This window comes from Lepidochelys kempii, chromosome 1, assembly GCF_965140285.1.
Source record: "Lepidochelys kempii isolate rLepKem1 chromosome 1, rLepKem1.hap1, whole genome shotgun sequence".
Taxonomy (NCBI): Eukaryota; Metazoa; Chordata; order Testudines; family Cheloniidae; genus Lepidochelys; species Lepidochelys kempii.
The window spans coordinates 268,985,846-269,009,504 of NC_136380.1; the positions used below are offsets into that span (position 1 = coordinate 268,985,846).

The window sequence follows — 23,659 nt, forward strand, 5'->3', positions numbered from 1 at the left end:
CCACCTCTTGATGTAGTCTGAGGGCACAAAATGCCCATACTTTTTGCATAGCTAGGGTTTGCTTGAGCTGAATGAAGAGCAGCCCCATGCATCTCATGGGAAGGCAAAGTATAAATATTTAATTCTACGCAGGTAATTAATTTGTGTGGATAGATGCAAAGAAGTCAACTGGTTTGTCATATGTAACATTAAATTCTGCACAATAATAGGATTAATGTACATTTTTGTATATTGTATTTTTTTTATGAAAAAAGAATACTTATTTCTAAAATTATAGGTTTTCTCTGTACATGAGTTGTGAGGAAATACCTTATTCTTCTTCAGACTTTCACTAAAAATGTTTAATTAAATCATTAGTTGCATAACAGAAAATACTTCATGAACATTTATCTTAGAATAGCTAGTTTCAACCTGAAAAGTTGTTATAGTATTGTATTTAGTAGTATTGTGGGGGAATGTATGTCATTGACTTTATTTTTGAGGTGGCTGTTAACTTTTCTATATTAAAATGGAATTCAAAATCTGAGTATCTTAAACTCTGGGCATCATATTTTTTGCATTGTGTTAGAGTAAAACTTATCTGTATTTCCATAGCTACAGCATGGTGGATATGGCAAGTAGGAGCTAAAAGAAGCTGCTGGGTACCAACATGTTCCTCCAAAATAAGAGCTCTTTAGACCTGACCAGCAGCTACATAATTATCTTCTTGAAGTAATACACGAAAGACAATTTTCAGAGCAGTTATTGCTTCTTTACACATATAGTGATGCTGCTAATACGTCAGTTAACATGTTAATCTTGCATTCGGTAATTAGCACTTCGCAGACTTTCAGATAACTTATTTTTAGTTATCTCTTCTCTCTCCTACAGTTTGCTCTCTTTCCTTTTATCTTTGTCTCTCCATCCCTGGGTTCTTTGGAAGTTTTTTTTTTCCCAGCACAAAACAGTAGTCTTTAAAAAAAAGTTGACTTGATTAAAAATAATAATAATAATAATAATGTACTGGAATTGTACATCCACAGGTTGCTTGCGCGGTCATCAGAGATTTTTGCCTTAGCGGTATCCGTAGGGTCGGCTGTGGCGCCCCCTTGAGTGCCGTGCTCATGCATCGCTATGTCAGGCCTCCCACACCCTCTCAGTTCCTTCTTACCTCCCATGGTGGTTAGTCAGAGCACCTTTCCTTGCATAGCAAGGGCTAGCGTTTTCTTCCCTTCTGACTTAGTGAGTTAGTGTTAAGTAGTTAGATAGAAGTTAGAGTCCCAGTGGGGACTTCTCCCCAGGTGGGGCGTGTCCCGATCTCTGGGGTTTACACTCCATGCAGGGCTTAACAGGACTATGCCTGTAAGTGATCTCCACAGCAGCTGCTTCAAGTGCCTATGCCACCAGCACCATGCATGCCACAGGAAGTGGCAAAAGCTCCCTATGAGGGCAAGACAGCTGTTAAGATCTCCCCCTCAGGGAGCAGTGGAGTGCTGCCAATCCCCCGAGTGAAGGCAGTGCTCTCCATCTCCATGTCGCAGATCTACGGCGTTGCAGCCCAGATCCTCTGGGGCTCGCCCCCATACTACCAGCACTGTTCACCCTACCACCAGTTGTCCTCTCGGCGCAGATCTCCATCGCCTGCCCATGGGAGTGCTCCCCCTCAGGATTCCAGTCCCCCCAGCACCAGTCCCCTCAATACCGGCACTGATCCTCCCACTCCCAACACCGGTCTCTGGCAGCGATGGGCAGCAGGCAGACACAGGTGTCGATGGCCCCACCATGGTCACCAGAAGAAGATTCCTCCAGCAGAGGAGGACAGTTTAGCCCCTTGCCGAGACTCCACCAGTACGATTGTGCACGTGAGGCCACGTTGACATGTACGGTGCTCCCTTGGCAGCACAGCCAGTGGCCTTATTGGAGTGCGTGGGGTACCGCTCATCTGCCGCCACCTTGGAGCAACAGTTGATGGCACCGGCGGTCAGGGTAAAGGAGACAGCGCCCATCCTAAAAACCCCTTCTCCCACCGTGGATGATGTCCCAGGGCCTCCCCCAGCAGTACAGTTGTCATTCTCTTCCCTGGACGAGGTGCTTGCGGGATCCTGGAGCGCCAGCCCACTGGACAGTTTTAAAGAACACCAGGACTTGCTTCAATGGGTGACCAAGAACTTGGGCCTAGAGGCAGAGGAGATGGCCAAGCACGCAGACACCTTGTTCATTGTGCTCTTATTCTCTACCCCTGCCTGTGTTGCACTAGCAGTGCATGACAGAGCCCTAAAAATTGCCAAGAACATCTGGCAAACCCCATCATCCATCCCTCCCAACTGAAGTACTTTGTTCCAGCCAAAGGGTTCAAGTGCCTTTATACCCACCCACCTCCAGGCTTGCTGGTCATCTCTGCAGCCATTGAGAAGGACAAGCAGGGGCACACCAGTTCAACTCCCAAAAATAAAGAGGCCAATAAAGACTGGACCTTTTTGGGAGAAAAATTTATTCAACAGCCAACTTGCAATTCTGGGTGATGAACCACCAGGCCCTCTTAGGCACGTACAATTTTAACTTATGGGACTCCCTCCGTAAGTTAAAGGAGTCCCTCCCTCAAGGTTTGGCCCAGGAATTAGGCACCCTGGTGGAGGAGGGTACCGTGGCAGTGAGGTGCTCTCTCCAAATGGCGTGGGACGCGGCTGCATGAGGGGTCGCTTCAGCGGTGGTCATGAGGCATAGCTCCTGGCTTCAGACTGCTGGCCTGTCCCAAGAGATGCAGACCTTAATCTAGGACCTCGCATTCAGTGGGAATGGACTCTTTGCGGAACAGACAGATGCAAAGCTGCATGTGTTAAAGGACACTTGGGCCACCATTTGCTTGCTGGGTATGCGTACGCCGCAGTCTCCAAAGAAGCAGTTCTGGCTGCCCCTGCCGCCAAGGCCTTGGCAGCCTTGGCATGGGTCTGCAAGGAGAAGGGATAGACACAAGCTTTAGTCATTGCTGCCCTTCCTCCTCCCGCTCACCCATGCAGCCCGGCCCAGCAAAGCATCCTGGGGGCCAGACGCGCTCATTTTGAAGGTGCACTCAAGAGTGATGCCCCAGTCAACTCCCTGGATCCACCTTCTTTCCTTGACTGTCTTCATCCCTACCATTTGACCTGGTCACCAATCATCTCGGACCGCTGGGTGCTGGGCATAGTATCTTAGGGGTGTACTCTGCAACTCCTCGTTCAAAAGGTCAAGAACCTCCTGCACGTGGGGGCGGTGGAGGAGGTCCCTCGGTACATGGAAGGAAAGGGGTTCTATTCCTGCTACTTCCTAATCTTGAAAGCAAAAGGGGGCCTCAGAGCCATTCTGGACCTGCGTTGCCTCAACAAGTTTCTCAGAAAGATGAAGTTTTGCATGGTTTCCCTGGCCTCCATCATCCCCTCCCTGGATCCGAGAGACTGGTATGCCACCCTCGATTTGAAGGACGCTTATTTCCATATTCCAAGGTCACAGGTGTTTCCTCCGTTTCATAGTGGGCGGATGCCATTTTCAATTCATGGCGCTGCACTTTGTGCAGAGGAACCTCAATCTCGTGTTCCACCTGTCGTGATCTGGACCTGTTAATAAACGAGAAAAAATCCACCTTAATGCTGGTCCAGCAAATAGAGTTCATTGGGACAGTTCTCAACTCTACACGAGCCGGAGCCTTCTTTCCGGAAGTGCATTTTTGGACCTGATCTCCCATGTGAAAAACCACCTGCTCACCACGGCTCACACCTGCCTGTGGTTGTTGGGCCATATGGCCTCATGTACATACATGATCAGTCATCCCTGGCTCCACCTCCGGCCTCTGCAAGCATGACTGGCGTCGGTGTACATTCCCAACAGGCACGACCTAGTCAGGGTGCCGGATCACATCCGGTCATCCTTGGATTGGTGGTTGGACCCCAGGAAGGTGTTGGATGGAGTATCCGCCCTGGCCCCATCGCTGACCCTGGTCTCCAGTCTTCAGACCTGGGCTCACCTGAGCAAGCTGAGCACCCAGGGCTGCTGGTTGTGGGACAATCTGGCTCTCCATATCAAGGTTAGGGAGCTCAGAGTGGTTCACCTGGCCTGCCAGGCTTTCTCGACCCACTTGAAGGGCAAGGTGGTCAATGGACAATACCTCCACGATGTATTACATCAACAGGCAGGGCGGAGCCAGGTCGGCAGCCCTTTGCCAAACAGCTCTCTGCCTGTGGGATTTTTGTGTGCGGCATGCCATTCATCTGTTAACCGCACACCTCAGCAGGACCTTCTCATCTGGCCACAAATGGTCGTTCCATCCAGAGGTGGTCAGCATAATCTTCTAGAGGTGGGGGACTCCCTAGGTGGACCTGTTCATGTCCAGGCAGAACAGGAAATGCCACGTGTTCTGTTTGATCTGGGGAATGGACAAAGGCTCGCTATCGGACATGTTTCTCATCCTGTGGTTGGGGGCTCTGATGTATGCCTTCCCACCAATGCTGTTGATTCACAGGGTCCTTGTGAAGATCAAGCAGGAGAGGGCAAAGATTATCCTAATAGCCCCGTATGGCCTCGCCAGCACTGGTTCGGCATGCTGTTGGACCTTTCGGTAGCCGCCCCACTACAGCTACCCATCTGGCCGGATCTGCTGTCCCAGAACCACAGCAGCCTTCTGCACCCGAACCTGGCACTGCACTTGACAGCATGGCTACTGCATGGCTGAGCGCGGACGAACGGGTGTGCTTGGCCTGTGTTCAGCAGGTCTTGCTGGGTAGCAGGAAACCCTCCAACAGAGCGACTTACCTGGCCAAATGGAAAAGGTTTGCATGGGCCTCAGAACGGCATATCCAGGCCAAGCAGGCCTCCCTGCAGGAGATCGTGGACTATCTGTTGTACCTCAAACTCCAAGAATTGTCCCTGTTATTGAACAAGGTCCACCTGGCCGCTATCTCAGCTTTCCACCATTCCAAGGCAGGTCAATCTTCGCTCACAACATGACGGCACAGCTTTCGAAAGGTCTGGAGCGTATCTACCCGTGCATCCAGGATTCCATCCCTCCCTCGGACCTGAATCTCATGCTGTTGAGCTCATGGGGCCTCCCAGCGATTCTGGCTTGCTGCTCTCTCCTACTTCTCTCCTGGAAGGTTTCATTCCTGGTTGCGATAACATCGTCTCACAGGGTGTCCGAAATCAGGGCACTTACTTCAGAACTGCCCTATACGGTCTTCTACAAGGATAAGGTCCAGCTGCGACTGCAAGCAGCATTTCTGCCCAAGGTCTTTTCCCAGTTTTATACTGGCCAGGACATACACTTACCCGTCTTCTTTCCAAAACCGTATATACATCGGATGAGGAGCACATCTGGACATGAGGAGGGCACTGGCCTTCTACATAGATAGAACAAACCTGGTCCATAAGTTAATGCAGTTGTTAGTTGTGGTGGCAGACAGAATGAAAGATCGCCCAGTGTCTGCTCAGAGGATTTCGTCCTGGATCATGGCCTGCATCCGCTACTGCTATGAGCTGGCAAAAGTGCCTCTGCTGGCAATCATGACGGCACACTCAACTAGGGCACAAGCGTTGTCAGCAGCCTTCCCAGCACAGGTACCAGTCCAATAGATCTGTACGGCCGCTACCTGGTCGTCTGTCCACACGTTTACTTTGAGCAGGGGGTTGGACGAGATGACCTCCTGAGGTCCCTTCTAACCCTGATATTCTATGATGCTATGATTCATTATGTGCTTACCTAGCAAGCTCAAGATGACGCTGGCTTTGGCAGAGCAGTGCTGCAAGCTGCAAGACCCTGAACACTGAGCCCACCTCCATGGACACTGCTTGTGAGTCATCCAGAATGGAATCAACATGAGCAAGCACTCGAAGAAGAAAAAACGATTACCTACCTTTTCGTAACTGTTGTTTTTCAAAGTATGTTGCTCATGTCCATTCCATTACCCATCCTCCTGCCCCTCTGTTGGAGTTGCCAGCAAGAAGGAACTGAGAGGGCGTAGGGTTGGCGGCGCCTGATATACCGACGCATGAATGCAGCACTCAAGGGGGCGCCACAGCCGACCCTGCAGATTCTTACGGCAAAAATTTCCAACGATCGCGCACATTGGCCCGTGCACACCTAGAATGGAATGGACATGAGCGACAAATATCGAAGAACAACAGTTACAAAAAGGTAGGTAACTTTTTTATGTATTGTGGTAGTGTCTAAAGGCCAGCCAAGAATGGGTTCCCATTTTGTCGTGGCACCATGCAAACACAGAATAGTAGATGTAAGCTCTTTGAGTCAGGGACCAATCTAAATAGACAAAGGATGGGGCAAGGAGTATAAAACAAAAGCAGAGTGAACAATGTGAGGTAGCAAATGCTCTGTTAGTTCCATGGTGTATATGTGTATGGAGGTTTTTTTGGTGGTGGGGGGAGCTGTGTTAGTTAGGAAAGGATCAGCTAAATGGAAAGAAATGGGGGCAAGAGTGGCAGATATGGAGTGAAGCGATGTGGGGAAAGGTTGGAGCAAATAGGCAATCGGCACAGGGCAGAGAAAGTCCATAGAAAGTTTTTTTGAATATCCCAAGGACCAAAGGTCCCTGCCTTGGCTGCTTCTGCTCCTGGCAGCAGGAGTCTCTGGCTGGCTCCATTCTGCAATTTCCTCTTTGATTCACAAGGGGGAGGCACCTTTGGGTCCTAGTACCCCCAGTGCATTTAGGTGGTATCTCCTCCAGAGTTCTGAGTCCAAGAGGATGCTGAGGGGATAGGTGGCACTGGCCCAGTCCCATTTCACCCCTCCCCCCTGTGCAGCAGTCCATGCTTTGGTTTCTTCTGTCTCTACCAGCTGGAGTCTCTGGCTGGCTGAACTTTTGAGGTTTCATGGTTTTCTTGTGCTGTCCTTATTACTGTAGCAGCAGAGAAGTACTGTACATCATGGTAATCAAATAGCAATTACTTTTGTGACCTTTAATTGTCGCAGTGCTGTCACAGGAGAAGCACCCTGCAGATGTTGCTCATCATCTGCATGGGACCCCAGTGGGTGCATACACAAGTTTGTCAGTCCTTTGTTTGAGTGAGAGTTTCCTCACCATACAGTAGAGTTTAATTAATATGAACGAGGTTTCCATTCCATTTCAGAGAGAGGAATCTATTAGTTTTGAAACTTTACTTATGGAAAGCACTGCTCACCACTCTTACCAAGTTACCATCTCAATGTGTCATATCCTTGTTATTGTTTAAAAAAATAAACAACTAATAGAAAGGTAAGTTGGTTGGTTAGTGTACTTGGAAGGAATCAAATGTGGAAGTCACAGTGACTTTCAGCAGCAGAATGGAGGATGTAATAATGGAAGCTTGAAAGAGGGTATCGTGACTTACTATTGACTGATCATGGATATTAATTTAGCTCAGGTGGTAGAACTTTCCCAGTTCAAATTTCTTCTGGGATGGATTGCTTGCAAATTAAATGAGGGTAATCCTTCCTTTTAATTGCACTTCCTCAATTCCCATCCTGTATCCTAATTACTAGTTTTTCATGCCCAGATTTGCTTATCAGTTTAGCTGTTTTAATATTTCATTTGGTTATTTACAATTGGGTATGTACAAAAAATTAACATGAACAGCTAAATAGAGAGTTGCTGCAGATGTCAGTGAGCCCAATCCAATAAAAAAAATTACATTTGTACCAGAGAAGTCCTTGAAGTCCATAATGCTGGTTTTGGGACACACCAACCTATTCAGAGCAAAGGTTAGCCCAAATAGGTTATAGAGGCCAATGTTATTTGATCACCTTATGAAACTTGTCAAATGCATGCACACAAAGTGATAGTTAAGGTTGTCAGGTAGATGCTATTCATTCCTGGCCTTTCTCGTTTTAAAACCTCAAATGTAAGATTACAGTAATTTTTTAATTGAACACACAAAAAAATCTTAATATAAGGGTTTTATTGACAAAAGTACACTTTTATACCATAATATAACAAAGCCAAAGTTTTCAAAAATAGGAGTCTAAAATGTCTATATTTAGGCACCTACTATTTTTATTAATGACATGGAAGAAAACACAAAGTCATTAGCGGTAGTTTGCAGATGTCACAAAATTTGGGGGAGTGGTAAATTATGAAGAGGGTAGGTTACGGATACAGAGTGCTCTGGATCACTTGGTAACCTAAGCACAAGCAAACAATGTGCCTTCTAACACGGATGAATGTAAATATATACATCTAAGATCAAAGAATGTAGTAGGTTATACTTACACGATGGGGGACTCTATCCAGGGAAGCAGCAACTTTGAAAGAGATTTGGGATCATGGTGAATAATCAGCTGAGCACGAGCTCTCAGTGTGATGCTGTGGCTAAAAGGGCTAATGCAATCCTTGGATGTCTAAACCGGAGTAGGAGGAGAGAGGCTGTCTCAACTCTGTATTGGGCACTGGTCCATCAGCTGCTGGAATATTGTGTCCATTTCTGTTTTCCACAATTCAAGAAGGATGTTGTTAAATTAGAGTGAGTTCAGAGAAGAGACATAAGAATGATTAGAGGATTAGAAAACATGTCTTACCGTGATAAACTCCAGGAGCTCAATCTATTTAGCTTAACAAAGAGATGTTTAAGGGATGACTTGATTACAGTCTATAAGTACCAATGTGGGTAATCAGTATTTAATAATGGGGCTCTTCAGTGTAGCAGAGAAAGGTATAACATAATCCAATGGCTGGAAGTTAAAGCTAGATAAATTCAGACTGGAAATAAGGTGTAAAATTTTAACAGTGAAAGTAATTAACCACTGGAACAACTTATCAAAGGTTGTGGTGGATTCTTCATCACTGACCATCTTTATATCAAGATTGGATGTTTTTCTGAAAGATCTGCACTAGGAATTATTTTGGAGAAGTTCTATGGCCTGTGTTATTCAGGAAGTTAGTCTAGATGATCACAGTGGTCCCTTCTGGCCTAAGAATCTATCGATAGTTATGAAAGTTCTGAGACCAACAGTTATGCTGCAGATAATATTTTCAATAATGGCTTCACATCCACCAGCAATAATTTTTCACATAACTCATTATGGTCTGTTTTAAACAAAAGAGCTACCAACTCACCACAAGGAGTGGTATATAGAGCCCTACAAATCTGTTGATAACCGCTTTACATCCACCGATATCCGCGGACCCTTTTTACGGATTGGATGTGGATACAAATTTTGTATCCATGCAGGGCTCTAGTGCTATATTTTCTAAGGGTATGTCTACACTGCAGTTAGGCCACTGTGGCTGGCCCATGCCAGCTGACTTGGGCTAAGGGGCTGTTTAATTACAGTGTAGACCTTCAGGCTTGGGCAGCCAGAGCTCTGGGACCCTCCCACCTTGCAGAGTCATGGAGCTGGGGCTCCAGCTCAAGCCCAAATGCCTACACTATAATTAAACAAACCCTTAGACTGAGCTTCACAAGTCCGAGTCAGCTGGCACAGGCCAGCCATAGGTTTTTAATTGTAGTGTAGACATACCTTCACAGACTTATGAAAGGGGATTAACATGGACTTGAGATGCTTTCTGACCACTTTGGAAAATCTAACTGCTGATTTAGTTGCCTGATTATGTAATTAAGATTCTAACTTTTAGGCATCCATTTCTGAAAGTCTTGTTTTGTATCTTTAGCTCACAACAAGGTGCCTCTAGGTTTTGAACCTGAGGTAAATATTTGTCAGATGTTTCCTGCATGCTGCTTCATTATGCTCAGAAGAGCAGCTCCTTTACTTTCATCCAGTCCAAATCATGAAGGTGAAATACTGTGAACATACCATAGTAGCTTGGATTTTATTAGAATCCAACTTATTCATGCATTTCCATATCATTGCTAAATTCTTCCCCAGGAGACAGTTCATCTTCATGTCAGTATCATGTTTTTTGTGAATCTGTGTGTTTCACTGAAGCACTTTAAGCCTAAATCCACATTCTGTTTTGTGTGTGAATCAGCTACTCTTTTTATACCAATTTTCTATCCTGTAAAAGGAGCTATAGAATCTCCTGGTCTGAAGAAGAATTTGATCTTTTGAAAACGTCAGTCTTGGCAGGTTCTGGTCTCTCACTCACAAATTCTTTTCTAGGATATGTTCTGGGATACCTTAGGTATGTTTTTTATGATAAGCTTTACTTCTCCCAGAGAAAGGCCAACTTTCCAGCACACTGATAGATGGAGCATTCTCCCATCCTTTGTCTTCTATATTGTTTTAATAATTTAGATTGAAGATTAACAATATCTTCAAATATTTTGGGGTGAGATTGAACAGGGTTTGCCTGGCTTTTTGAGAGAGCAGAATTTTACCTCTAAAATGAAACAATTTCCGGGGCTCCTCCAATTCTCTTTTGTACTCTGATGGGGGAAAATGTGTTCTCAGGTTATCGTTTTGTTCCTAAATTCAAAGAGGATGCCTCTCTGTCTTTTGAGCCACATCCTTTATTGGATTGTTTGTTCCTTGGGATTCATTTGAGCATAGGCATTTTTTACTATAGGTCTTGGCAGGCAGTGGTGAGCTACTGGATCCTTTTTCAGGTTCGGTGTGCTGTTGGCCTTCAGAAGGAAGCTGCTGCTCTTCTTCATCCCTTATTCCTCCCTCTTCTCTCTGTCAGTAAAGGCATCTTGAACTTCTTAGTTCTTTGCCCCATTTCCCTGCTGGAGCTGAGCATTTTTGGCCTGGGAGAGAGAGCCATTGGTTCCATGTCTGGTTTTTTAGTGATTTTTCTGTAGGAGCTAGGTCAAAAGCTTGAGAGACAAATATTTTATGCAGTTTACATAAAAATTGCACACATTATTAAAATAGGCAGTCCGTTACATAAATCTCCCCCAAGTGAATCAATTTCAGTTTCCCCCTCACCCCCCAAGAAATACGTAATTACATCAAGTTCTCTACAAAGTCCATTTATTCATCCTAAATATAGATTTAGGCACCTGAACAGAACTGGCCTGATCTTTTCAGAGGTTCTGAGCACCTGAAGTTCCCATGCTTGGCACTTCTGAAAATGAGGCCACCTGTTTTTGTTTTTCTCTCTCTAAATATGGATTTACATGCCTAATGTTAGGCACACAGATTTGAATATTTGTGCCTTAGGCATCACATTTTCTAATTAATGAGGTTTCAGATTTTTCTCTCACCTCTCACGATTTCCCTAGAAAATGGAATTTTCCTGTTCCAAGAACAGCACAAAAAAGGAGAAGAAGTGAAACAAGCTCAAGAATTTGAGGATTGAGAGGCATAGGGTGGGACTGGAACTATGTCTATCTTTGTGTTTGGAACATGGATAGCACATGGTGGGTGCTATCACAGCCTAAATGAGAATAATAATGGAAAATTAATACACATTTCTGCACGCATGCATGGTATATTGGGAAAGTATTTTTAAGACTTTATCTTTTTATGCTATTTCTGAGCCATAAAAAGAGAATATCAAGAAAAGTATTGTGATAGTGAACCTCTAGATCTGACAGAAAGCAGTACATAATAAAGGTTACAATACTTCTTCACATATAAGATTTGTTTAGAAGAATAATGATTGACTTTCTTTCATTTAGATATAGTACATGAAAATCTGAAAATGGGATCAGATGGTGAAAGTGACCAAGCTTCTGGAACATCCTCTGATGAAGTTCAGTCTCCTACAGGTGTTTGCCTCAGGAACCGGATACACAGACGGATCTCTATGGAGGTAATCAGTTTTCCCATAAGGATCCAGTAAATTAACAAGTGACTTGGGAATTGTTTAAATTACTTTATATAACTGCTTGTTTTCCTGCCAGTTCACTTTAAAGCAGATGTTTGTGTTCAACATATGAGTTCTTATGATAACAGTAGTCATGACATACATTTTTCTTCCTATTTGTCAGTCTTGGAACCTGAGTAGATATCACTGACAATGTTTATAATCTGTCCAGTACAAAAAATTAAATATTGTTTTTTAAAAAGTATTTGATTTTTAAAAACAAGCAGAGAATCCATTAGCATGCTCTCTTAGATACTAAATGCTAGACATTTAGTGTAGGACTGGTCTTTAAAGTGCTGGGAGATCACATGAGAGAGGCTTTGCAATAAGTACAGGCATTCTAGAAGGAATTGAGGTGTTGGGAAACAAATGAAGAAAATGTGACCATTAGATTCTGAGACGTTCTGTGTATATGTTCAAGTAGACTACTTCATATATCGCTACTCAGGCTCTTTTATATAATGCTGCTTTCTAATCCATGTGAAACTTCAGAAAGTAAACACACTAGGGATGTTCCTGACTGCGTCAGCCTTTTTCATTCTTCCTGTTTTTTAGTGTACGGAACCTTACAGGACAGTAAACAAAAGGAGGAAAAAGTACTTCATGAATAACTGTGCACATAATTTCCTTTATTTATGAGACTCATTATGAATACTAACCACCCTTGCACTTGCTTTGTTGCCCTTTCCCCAGGCAAAAGATAAACAGAACTTTTCACTTTTTTTTTTTTAAATAAGTGTAACAGCTTTGATTATAATAATACCATTTTGGCTGGAATATGTAAAGTTCTTTGATTGGTTTCATTATAAAAATCTATTCTTAGGGGTTTTAAATCCCCATAATTTTTTTTAAAGCATAATATAGAATGCAGGAGTTTGGAAAATATTTTTGGATTATCTAACACTGAGTTTGTATGTCAAAAATAAGTACAGCAAGGCATTTTGTTGTGTTTGTATTATTCAAAAATTGCACTGATTAGTCCATTAATCATCACACACCCTTCGTGGAGGGAGTTATTTTGTCTTAAAAATCCTTAATGTATTTGTTGTTGTTAGTGTTGTAAATTTATGAGCCAAGATTAGGCCCGATCCAAAGCCCACTGAAGTGAAACCATTAACTTAGGCCTGGTCTGTACTAAAAAATTAAGTTGGCTTAAGTACTTCGCTCATAGGTGTGAACCCCCTCCCTTGAACGGCGTAGTTTAACCAATCTGACTCCCAGTGTAAACAGCGCTAGGGTGATGGAAGAATTCTTCCATCGACCTAATTAACACCTCTTGGAGAGATGGATTATCTGTGCTGACTGGTGAACCCCTCCCATTGACATAGGTAGTGTCTACACTGAAGCGCTTCGGAGGCACTACTACATTGGTGCATCTATGCTACTGTAGCATTTCAAGTGTGGACAAACCTTCAGAGGGCTTTGGATCATATCCATTGTGCTTTGAGTCAAGCAGAACACAAAATAAAAGCAGTAGTATAAGAATTTACATGTAGAAGACATTAGAGAGAGAAGGTGGGTGAGGTAATATCTTTTATTGGACCAATTTTGATCAGAGAGACAAGCTTTGCTGACTGTTTCCCAGACCTGAAGAAGAGTTCTATGTAAGCTCGCAAGTTTGTCTCTCTCACCAACAGAAGTCGGTCCAATAAAAGATAATGCCTCACCCACCTTGTCTCTCTCATATCCTGGGACTGACACAGCTACAACTGCACTCATGTAAAGACATGACGTACTGGGGAAATCTGGAGGAGGAGGAGATTACTATTATTCATTATTTTATTTCCTGTTTTCTCCAAAATATTTTTAAATAGGAATTTCCCATATGTAGAGCTGCACTTCTGCTGAGTTCTCACAGCATTCTTTTTGGGTTTAACCTCCACCCGCCGCTGCAAACCTTTTAACCAAATAATCAATAGTGTAATAGCTCTTTTAGCTTCTACAACAACTGTAATATTACACTGTCTTAGAAGCTTTGAAAATATTTTTTCCTTTCAGATTCAGTTCCATCTGACAAGCATTAATTTCCTAATTTTTCTCCCAATTCCAAATACTTGTTTCTAATGCAGCTGAAATTAACGTGATGTGGTTTATTTCTTTGTTGACTGGCACAATCAGAGAGGTCAGGGTAGTTCAGGCAACTGTTCCTATGCATCCTGTGAACCAGGCTTTCCTCCTAAATTGTTACAGTAATGACATGGTGGTTTTTAAAGATAAGTTTTTTAGAGTGACCTTTTGTCTGGTAGAGAACAGCTGCTGAATTTTAACAATGATTTTAGCTCTGAATTTCCTTGATTTTTGTGAGTTGATGTCAGAAACTTATGTTTTTAGTTTACTTGTCAAATAGTATTTGTAAGAGGGGAATTTTTTTTACTCCATGTTTATGCAGTTCCTAGCAGAAGGGGAACACTCTGGGCTACTATAACAATTGTGGTACAAATTGAAATAAACACTCCCATACAGGGAAACTTTCTGTAAAAATTCCAGTGATGAGCTTTTTTTGTTTTGTTTTGTTGTTGTCGTTGCCATATGACCTCTGACAGGCTTGTAATAAAGATTTGTAATTACAATAACAAATCTTGCTTGCCTTACTTGTGTGAGCATTTCCAGTGAAGGGATCCTTCGTGTCCATAAGCTGAACAGGATTTGACCTCTGGAGTTTACTAAAATCAGTAGTATTAATTTGATTCAGTGCCAGGAGAAAGGAAAGAAAAGCTCCAGTCTTTGTTAGCAGTTATATTCATGTAGGTTGACCTCCATCTCTTTACTATGCCTGTAGGTAATAGCAAATTAAATGTTATACATAGTTGATAGACTAGAACAAACAGACTATCAGAGACATTTAGCATAATTGAGATCTATTGCAAATTATATTCATATGGTCACACTATTGTTTATGGGAATATATTTAATAAAATATAAGCTGATGTTTCTCTCCCCTCCACTCTTTCTAATGAAATTTGAGCTTGGTATTGTCAAACTGAGCACACCTTTCTGTTCTGTGTGGTTGATACACTGTGTAGTTGTAATATGGTACATAGTCTTTCATAAACATAACCTTGTTTGTTTCTGTGTATCGAACAGGCAAAAGCAGTTTTAGTTTCTTAAAGTAACTGATCATTTAAGGCTGAGAATTTGGACTGACAGGCAGGCTGGCCCTTTTTATTTTTTGTTAAGGCTAGAATGTCAGCTCTTGTATTTCAGACTTGCCCTTGAATTTCCTCTAGGGTTTTGTTGTTGCACTATATATTTATATGCAAATTAGCAATCCATCATGAAAACAAAAGATATGTTCTATGCATGTTTACTGGAAAACATGTGCAGTCAAATACTTAGCTATGTTCACTGTTAATATGCAGTAACATTTGAGATGTTTTCCAGTTCAGATTATACATGTTCGCATAAAATATATGTTAACAAATGTAACATTGCAGATTGCTGGAGATGGCATTGGCTGTACAGTTAAGCAAGCGGACCACCCCACCACTGTAAGAGATAATTAACTGAATACAGTAAGTTTTCCTGTAATCATAATAGGATCAGTATAAATATGCTGTGAATATGACAGCAATTAAAATTCAGTAACAAAAATTCACATCTCCCCCTTCATATTAGAGTAGTCATTGATCTTGGGTTGAGTCATCACAGCTTGGAATCAGGTGATAAAATTGTTGCTCTAATTTAATTTAATTTAATTTAATTAAAACTAAAACTGTCAGTGAGGTTTTGACACATTGGGAGAACAAGAGGGGCATGCAGATTCTCTTGCTCAGGGTAGTTGAAACACTGAGTTCAGATGTGCAAAGTTTACTTTTATTTTTATTGATTTCCATATGCAAAGATCAGCCTAGACAGATACAAAAGGGAAGACTATACAGTGCAAACATAATCTGCAAATCCAAATCCATGTAGAATATTTTCTTTTATTCAGCACCTTAAATCAGATATGTTTATCTTGAAACTTGAAAAAAATTTATGACAGCTCTTTGTTGAAAATGATAAAGCAATATAAAGTAGAGAGAGAGATGTGAAGGAAAGGAATGCATGTTGTTATATTACTATCTTAGATCTCAGAGACCAGAATCTGGTCAAATAAAAGTTCACAGTGGCCACCCTCAAAATTAATATGTCTCCTTCCTCTAAAAGGGACTGGCCATGTGCTAGTAGGTTACCAAGGGAGGTTGTAGAATCCCCATCTCTGGAGGTTTTTAAAAACAGATTAGATAAACACCTGTCAGGGGATGGTGTAGGTTTACTTGGTCCTGCCTCAGTGGGGTGGACTAGATGACCTCTCAAGGTCCCTTCCAGCCATACATTTCTGAGATTCCCTTGAAAGCAAGCAACAAAGGGATTACTGTATTGCATCCAGATAATAGATGACCTTAGGCATTTTTGATCCTGTGGCAGTCGAAGGACATTCTTCAATTAAGAATGACTTACTAACACTTCCCATTCAAATGAAATGCCTGCTAGCTGCATGGAAACTTTTAAAAAATACCATAACAGAGGCTCAAATTAAATGTATACCCCAAATATAAAAAAAACAGAGGTCCAAAAAAATGCCACTATGGCTTAAACAATAGAGTAAGTGAGTTGGTTAGAAACAAGAAGGCATCCTTTAAAAATTGGAAGTCAGGTGTGACTGAGGAAGATAAAAAGGAGCATGAACCCCGGTAAGTCAAAAGTAAAAGCATAATTAGGCAGGCCAAAAAAAGAATTTGAAGAGCAACTACCAAAAGACACAAAAATTAACAGCAATATTTTTTAAAAGTACATCAGAAGCAGGAACCCTGCCAAACAATCAGTGGAGCCACTGGATGATTGAGGTGCTAAAGGAGCACTCAAGGAAGATAAGACTGTTGTAGAGAACCTGCAAGAATTCTTTGCATTGGTCTTCACTGCAGAGGAAGAGGGAGGGAGAGTCCCACTCCTGAGCCATTCTTTTTAGCTGACATCTGAGAAACTGTCTCAGTTTGAGGTGTCAACAGAATGTGGGTTGGAACAAATTGATAAATTAAACAGCAATAGGTCACCAGGACCAGATGGTATTCAGCCAAGAGTTCTGAAGGAACTCAAATATGAAATTGCAGAACTACTAACTCTGGTATGTAACCTATCATTTAAATCAGCCTCTGTATCAGATGACTGGAGGATAACTAATGTAATGCCTTTTTTAACAAAAGCTCCCGAGGCTATCATGGTAGTTACAGGATGGTAATCCTAACTTCAGTACCAGGCAAATAGGTTGAAATGATAGTAAAGAACAGAATTATCAGACACAAAGATCAACACGATTTGTTAGGAAAGAATCAACCTGGCTCACCAATCTATTAAAATGTTTTGAGGAGATCAGTAAACAAGTGGACAAGTGTGTTCCAGTGGATATAGTGAACTTGACTTTCAGAAAGCCTTTGACAAGGTCCCTCACCAAAGACTCTTAAGCTAAGTAAACAGTCATGGGATAAGAGGGAAGGTCCTCTCATAGATCAGTAACTGGTTAAAAGACAGGAAACAAAAGGTAGACATAAGTGGTCAATTTTCGGGGTCCCCACAGGATCTATACTGGGACCAGTGCAGTTCAGCATATTCATAAATGAGCTGGAAAAAGGGATAAACAGGGAATTGGCAAAGTTTGCAAATGGTACAAAATTACTCAAAATAGTGAACTCCACAGCTGACCGTAAACAGTTACAAAGGAATCTCACAAAACTGGATGAGTGGACAACAAAATGGCAGATGAAATTCAACACTGATTAAGTAATTCACAGTGGAAAGCGTAATCCCATCTATATGTACAAAATGATGGGGGTCTAAATTAGCTGTTACCACTCAAGAAAGAGATCTTGGAGTCATTGTGGATAGTTCTCTGAAAACATTAGCTCAGTATGCAGCAGCAATCAAAAAAGCTAACAGAATGTTAGGAGTCATTAGGAAAGGGAATAGATAGTAAGTCAGTAAATATAATGCCACTATATAAATCCATGGTATACCCACATCTTGGCTACTGTGTGCAGTTCTAGTTGCAACAACTCAAAAAAGATATATTAGAATTGGAAAAGGTACAGAGAGAAGGGCAACAAAAATGATTAGGCGTATGGAACAGCTTCCATTTGGGGAAAGGTTAAGAAGACTGGGATTATTCACCTTGGAAAAGAGATGACTAGGGGATATGTGATAGAGTTCTGTAAAATCATGAATGGTGTGGCAAAAGTGAATAAGGAAGTGTTATTTACCCCTTCACATAACACAAGAACATAGGGGTCACTCAATGAAATCAATAGGCCGCAGGTGTAAAACAAACAAAAAAGAAAATACTTCTTCACATAATGCACAATCAACCTGTGGAACTCATTGCCAGTTGATGATGTGAAGGCTAGAAGTATAACTGGGTTCAAAAAAGAAATAGATTAATAGAGGCTAGGTCCATCGGTGGCAATTAGCCAAGATGGTCAGGGATGCAACCCCGTGCTGTGGGTATCCTAATCATCTGACTGCCATACGCTAACATTCAAATGTTTTGAAGATGATGGCAGTCCTTCGGGGACCTGGTATCCCAAAAGTTAATATGGTTCAAAATGAAATGCAGGGCACTGTGGTTTGCACAAAGAAGCAAGGAAGTACTGTGCTCTGCCTCCTCTGTTGAGATATCCTGCAGGTGTCGGAATGGACTGTGTCTCACAAGGCATTCGAAGTTATCATGTATGTGGTAGGGAGAGAGAATACAATCACTGACAGACTGAATTAATCCTTAATAGAGCCTCACGGGTATTCTCGGAGTCTGAGAACTGGTGGATCAGACCTTTTTCCAGTGGGAGACAGCACAGGTGGATTTCTCTGCCACATATGAAAAAAATGCTATTGGTCTTTTGCTCATGGCACTAAAAAATACCTTATTGGCAAGGGAAGGAAACTTCTGTATGCCTTTCTGCTATTTCCTCCATGTAGCAGAGGTACTTGCAGTGCTCACTAGGAGCATATGTTTTATGAGCCTGTTAGCCCCACAGTGGACTAGACAGATATGACTCTCAATGTATTGCTGACTACTAAAGTCTATCCCATTAGATAGAATTCAGCTTCATATTGTCTGTTAAGACCAGGGCACCTCAATCTGTTCCAACTTGTGAGTCTGCTTCCAACAGGATAGAAAATCCATAGGTATAGTATATTTGATCAGGTGGCTCTCAAAAGCCATCTACCAGAAGAATCTGTGATTCCAAATGGATAAACTTTGCAGTGTAGTGCAATCAAGCCTACTTTGAGACCCCTTTATCTGATTCTCAGAATCTGCTGATCTACTTGTTTCACCTGGCTGCATCTAATTTAAGCACTCACTCCATCCAGCTGTATTCGGCAGCTTCTTCAGCCTTCATGAGCTAGTTGAAGGTAGACCAATATTTATGCAGCCTTCTGCCATCAGGTTCAAGGAGGAACACTTTTGAAACCATTAATTAAAAGCTCCCTGTGTCATAAGATATTAATGTGGCCCTGACAAAGTTGATGGAAACTCCTTTTCAACTGTTTGTCTTATGAGCTTAAGTTCCTTAGGCAAAACATCTTTTTCCTGGTGGCAATGACTTCAGCATGCAAAGTGAGCAAATCCTAGTGACCCATCTTTTACTAGATTTTTGCAAGGATAAGTGTAATCTCATCCAAGATTCCTCTCCAAGATGATGTTGGAAATCCAATTTAAGGAGTCTATCATCCTTTCAACATTTGTCACACCGGCATTTCCATCACAGAGAGGTCCTTCTCCATATACTCAATGCCAAAAGGTCCTTGTGTTTCTGTTTGATGACTAGAGCCCGTAGGAAGACCACCAGTTTGTTTGTTTGTTTCATTTGATGCCGACACTGTAGGCAGAATCATTACTATAAGGATCATTGTCTAAATGGGATGTCTTAAAAGCCTGTCACTTTGCTGTGACATTACTGACCTGAGTCAAGGAACCTATATGTAAGGCTCATTTGATTCAGGACAAAGTTGCAACCTCAGCCTTCCCTTTCAAACACAGATGTCTGCAAAGAAGCTCCATGATTATCTGTCTACACAACATACAAAATTAATATTTGGATGCATCCTGCAGGAGGGGATACTATTGTAGACTTGGTGTTCCAGAACTCAGAAGTTCATTGCAGTCAGACTCTCCCATCCCCAGAAATTTTCTTCTATTTTGAGAAGTTCCATGTATTCAGTCAGCCAATTTTTGCACAAGATTTTCCCCCTGTTTCTGCCATCTTGAATGTTGTGTTTGATATTGTATGCAGTGTTGTAGCCATGTTGGTTCCAGGATACTAGAAAGACTAGGTGGGTGAGGTAATATCTTTTATTGGACCAACTTCTGTTGGTGAGAGAGCTTACACAGAACTCGAAGAAGAGCTCTGTGTTTAATATTGGACTAATAAACATTAGCATTATAAAGGCATTTATAGACAGAGTTAGAAAGAGATATTTATATCTATATGTAAAAATTTCACACTGTTGGAATTGGCCTTGTTGTTGCAGTTTACTCTAATTTTTCTTTTGGGACGTCCGTTGAGCTTCTTGCTCACCAGGAGTGAGAATCTTGCCTAGAAGAGAAGAAAGAAGTATTTACCTTCTAATTCTTTCAGGATTTTCACTTACCCACCCACCTCTCTTCAGTGTTTGGACCTTGCCTTTTTTGTGGTGTTTTATTTCTCTAAAATCTTGTTTTACTTTTTTTCTCTGAAGCATGTTTTTCTCTTGTACTGATCATCTTGCATTGTCTTTTCTTTTCGGGAACTTTGCCTCCCACATAATCACAGGAACCAATTAGAATATTCAGAGATCCGCGCTTAAAAGCAGCAGGGGATGGCACATGGTGCCTGGATTGTTTTTTACCCTGCTGCAACTGCCCTCTTAGAGTCAAAAACCTTAAGAACTTAGGAAGTTCATCCTGATTCGTGATAAGGAGCTAATACCTGAATTTGAGAGAATCCTGCAAGATGATGTAGTCAGAGAAACAGAACTGCAGAGAAACAGAAGTTTTTGTTTTCATTTACTTTTCTTTGCATTCATTTGCATGGAGACTGAGCTCCATGAACTTACTAAACAACAAAATAATAAAAACCACAGCATCCATCAAAAACTACTCTGGGCACAATTTATAGCAAAGGTTTAATGTAATTATGCATTTTTTAACCTTAAACTGGCACTTTTAATTGGGCTTTATTGCATATATTTGATCAGAGTTGTGGTGTTTTCAAAATTATTTTTATATAGTGTACTATATAACTTTTTCTCTGATTACAGGCTAGATCATTGAATTAACTGAGGGAGCTTGTACTTGTGGAATGCAGCTTCTGAATGATTGATTATTGTAAGCAATTCCAGTCATCGTAATACCAGTTTGTTACACAGTATAGCATGTGAATCTGTGAGTTAAAAAGAAAGGAAACAATCTCTCTTCCCTGCAGAAAGAATATGAAAGCAGAGTTGGTATTGGGTGGTCAGGCTGTACATAATTGGACTTAAAAATCTTATTAAACACATTGCTAAGACAAAATCATTAAAAATACATATTTTTTGCCATTCAAGTGAAATTTGTTCACAGACTTAATGGAGAATAGTTTTAACTTTGAGATTTTTAAATATTATATATAACTATTATTTGAGGGATATTGGAGTAGTTTTGCTTCAAGGTTTTTCCCATGTCCAAACAAGTAAAACCAAAAGTGTGTGTTTGAATTCTTAGTTTTTGTTTGATTATACTACTTAAGTGGCCACAGTTACTTGAGATGTGGAAGGAAATACCTCCTTAAATTCTTTGTGGTGAGGCCTTTGCTTTATTGATTGTTGCTAGTAAATACTGTAACAGGAAAATCTGATTCTGGTGTTAAAATAGAAATTAAAACTTTTGGTTCTTAATACTACAGTAGAACCTCAGAGTTACAAACACCTGGGGAATGGAGGTTGTTCCTAATTCTGAAATGTTCATAACTCTGAACAAAATGTTATGGTTGTTCGTTCAAAAGCTTACAGCTAAACATTGACTTAATACAGCTTTTAAACTTTACTATGCAGAAGAAAAATGCTGCTTTTAACCATCTTCATTTAAATGAAACAAGCACAGTAACAATTTCCTTACCTTGTCAAATCTTTTTTTAAACTTTCCTTTTTTTAAGTAGTTTATGTTTAACACAAAACTGTACTGTATTTGCTTTTTTTTTTTTTTGGTCTCTGCTGCTGCCTGATTGCATACTTCCAGTTCCAAAATGAAATGTGTGGTTGACCAGTCAGTTCGTAACTCTGTTGTTTGTAACTCTGAGGTTCTGCTGTATCAGTACTTCCTGGGAATAGTTTGACTGTCTTCTCCTAACATCCTCACATCCTGAAGCCAACAAAAAACCCAACCCAGTATATATTGATTTATATATTTGCAGGGGAGCAACAGTTTTTATGTTCAGTGTGTCATTTTTAATCAATTAAATTTTCTACTAAGGAATAGTGTGTGAACCGTGAGGCTGGGTGACAAAAGGTCTGAAAAATCGGCTCACTAAACATATGCGAAAATTGGAAGTCATAATTTAAATAATTAAAGCATTCAACATCTCTGAGTCTTTAGGATCTAATTCACAAAAGCATCCTTATTCAGGAAGGGCACCTCAGCATGTGATTAAAGTTACTACTTTCTTGAATTGGGGTCATAATTGGTTAGGCTGGTTGGAGAATCATCCATACGGACCTGAATTGATTTGCCTGGTGAATATGATCATCTGTAGATGTTGTTTTAAATTTTCTAGTGAGATTTAATTCAGAAATTACAGTACAATCTAAGAAAATAACCCAAATATGTGAGATCCACAACCACATATTTGAATTATTTAATAATTACTTTGTTAAAAAAGAAGAGGGCTTCAGAATATAACTTTCATGTATTTTATTTCATTTAACAGAACATTCAGTAGTTGCATTTAATTTAGCTAGTGCTATCAGGAAAGTGAAGTCATATATGAGATGTAAAACAATCAGTTGTAAATCATCCTGTGTAGGAGAAAAATTCATTTCCTATATGATGGAAGTGTTAGTCACTACCTTTAGTTGGGAGTGTGCCTGACCTGGGAGGATATTACAGTGAACCAATGTAGTGTGATTCATGTTTCACCATTTCCTGAAGCCTATGGTTAGATAAGCATTGTATAGTTGCTCATTAGATACTTTTATTTATTTGGCTTTTTCAAAAATTAGAAAATACTACTCTCTTGTGGATTTATTCATCATTCTGGTGGTGAAGTATTATCTAGATGTTAGCCAGTGTCAGATCACTCTTAATGAGTATAGACTGGTGATACTTTCATTGCCTTCCTCTATCCCAGTGACAGATATTTGTTGTGCTTTGAAATTATTATTATTTGTATTACAGTAGTGCATAGAAGCCAGGGGCGAATTGTGCTAGGAACTGTATAATGTAATAGAGACTGGATGGATGGATTTTAAAAAAAAGAAAAAAATCTTGCAAGTTGGTCACAGTAAAAAAATTGGGCATTACCAAAATATAAACATACACCAATAAGATAACAATTTACATAGACAACCCTCCCAAGATATTAAACCAATCGACTAAAATGCCTATTTGACAAGGTTTTTTAATTAAAAAACAAAAAAACACACAAACAAAAAAACTGTGAAGATTGCACATTGTCTGGAATGAATGGTTTTTGTGTACGTGTAGATTTTGGTTCCTCATTTCAAGGCTGCAAAATTTACTAAGTCTAGAGCACTAAAACTAAAAAATTAAAAGATATCTGTAAATCTGTTCTCTGTGTTAGTCTTTTCTGCTAACTTTTGCCTCTAGCAAATTTATTATATGTCAGGTTTCTTTAGATAATCCATTTGACTATAAGTGTGCCAACTCTGTCATGTTACAAAAATGCGGTGAAATTTGATAAGGCAGCCTTCAAAAACAACTCAATACTGTATAGGATCATAGCAAAGAC

At 40.9% G+C, this 23,659-nt stretch overlaps 1 protein-coding gene across 3 annotated transcripts in view; it reads left to right on the forward strand.

The window, feature by feature from the left end:
• Positions 1 to 23,659, forward strand: part of CDK17 (cyclin dependent kinase 17) — a 190,035-nt gene that overhangs the window by 116,959 nt on the left and 49,417 nt on the right. For all 3 annotated transcript variants that reach the window (XM_073327478.2, XM_073327480.2, XM_073327479.2), the window contains exon 4: positions 11,518 to 11,651. In XM_073327478.2, coding sequence (XP_073183579.1) covers positions 11,518 to 11,651 — 134 coding nt within the window. The remainder of the gene's footprint in view (positions 1 to 11,517; positions 11,652 to 23,659) is intronic.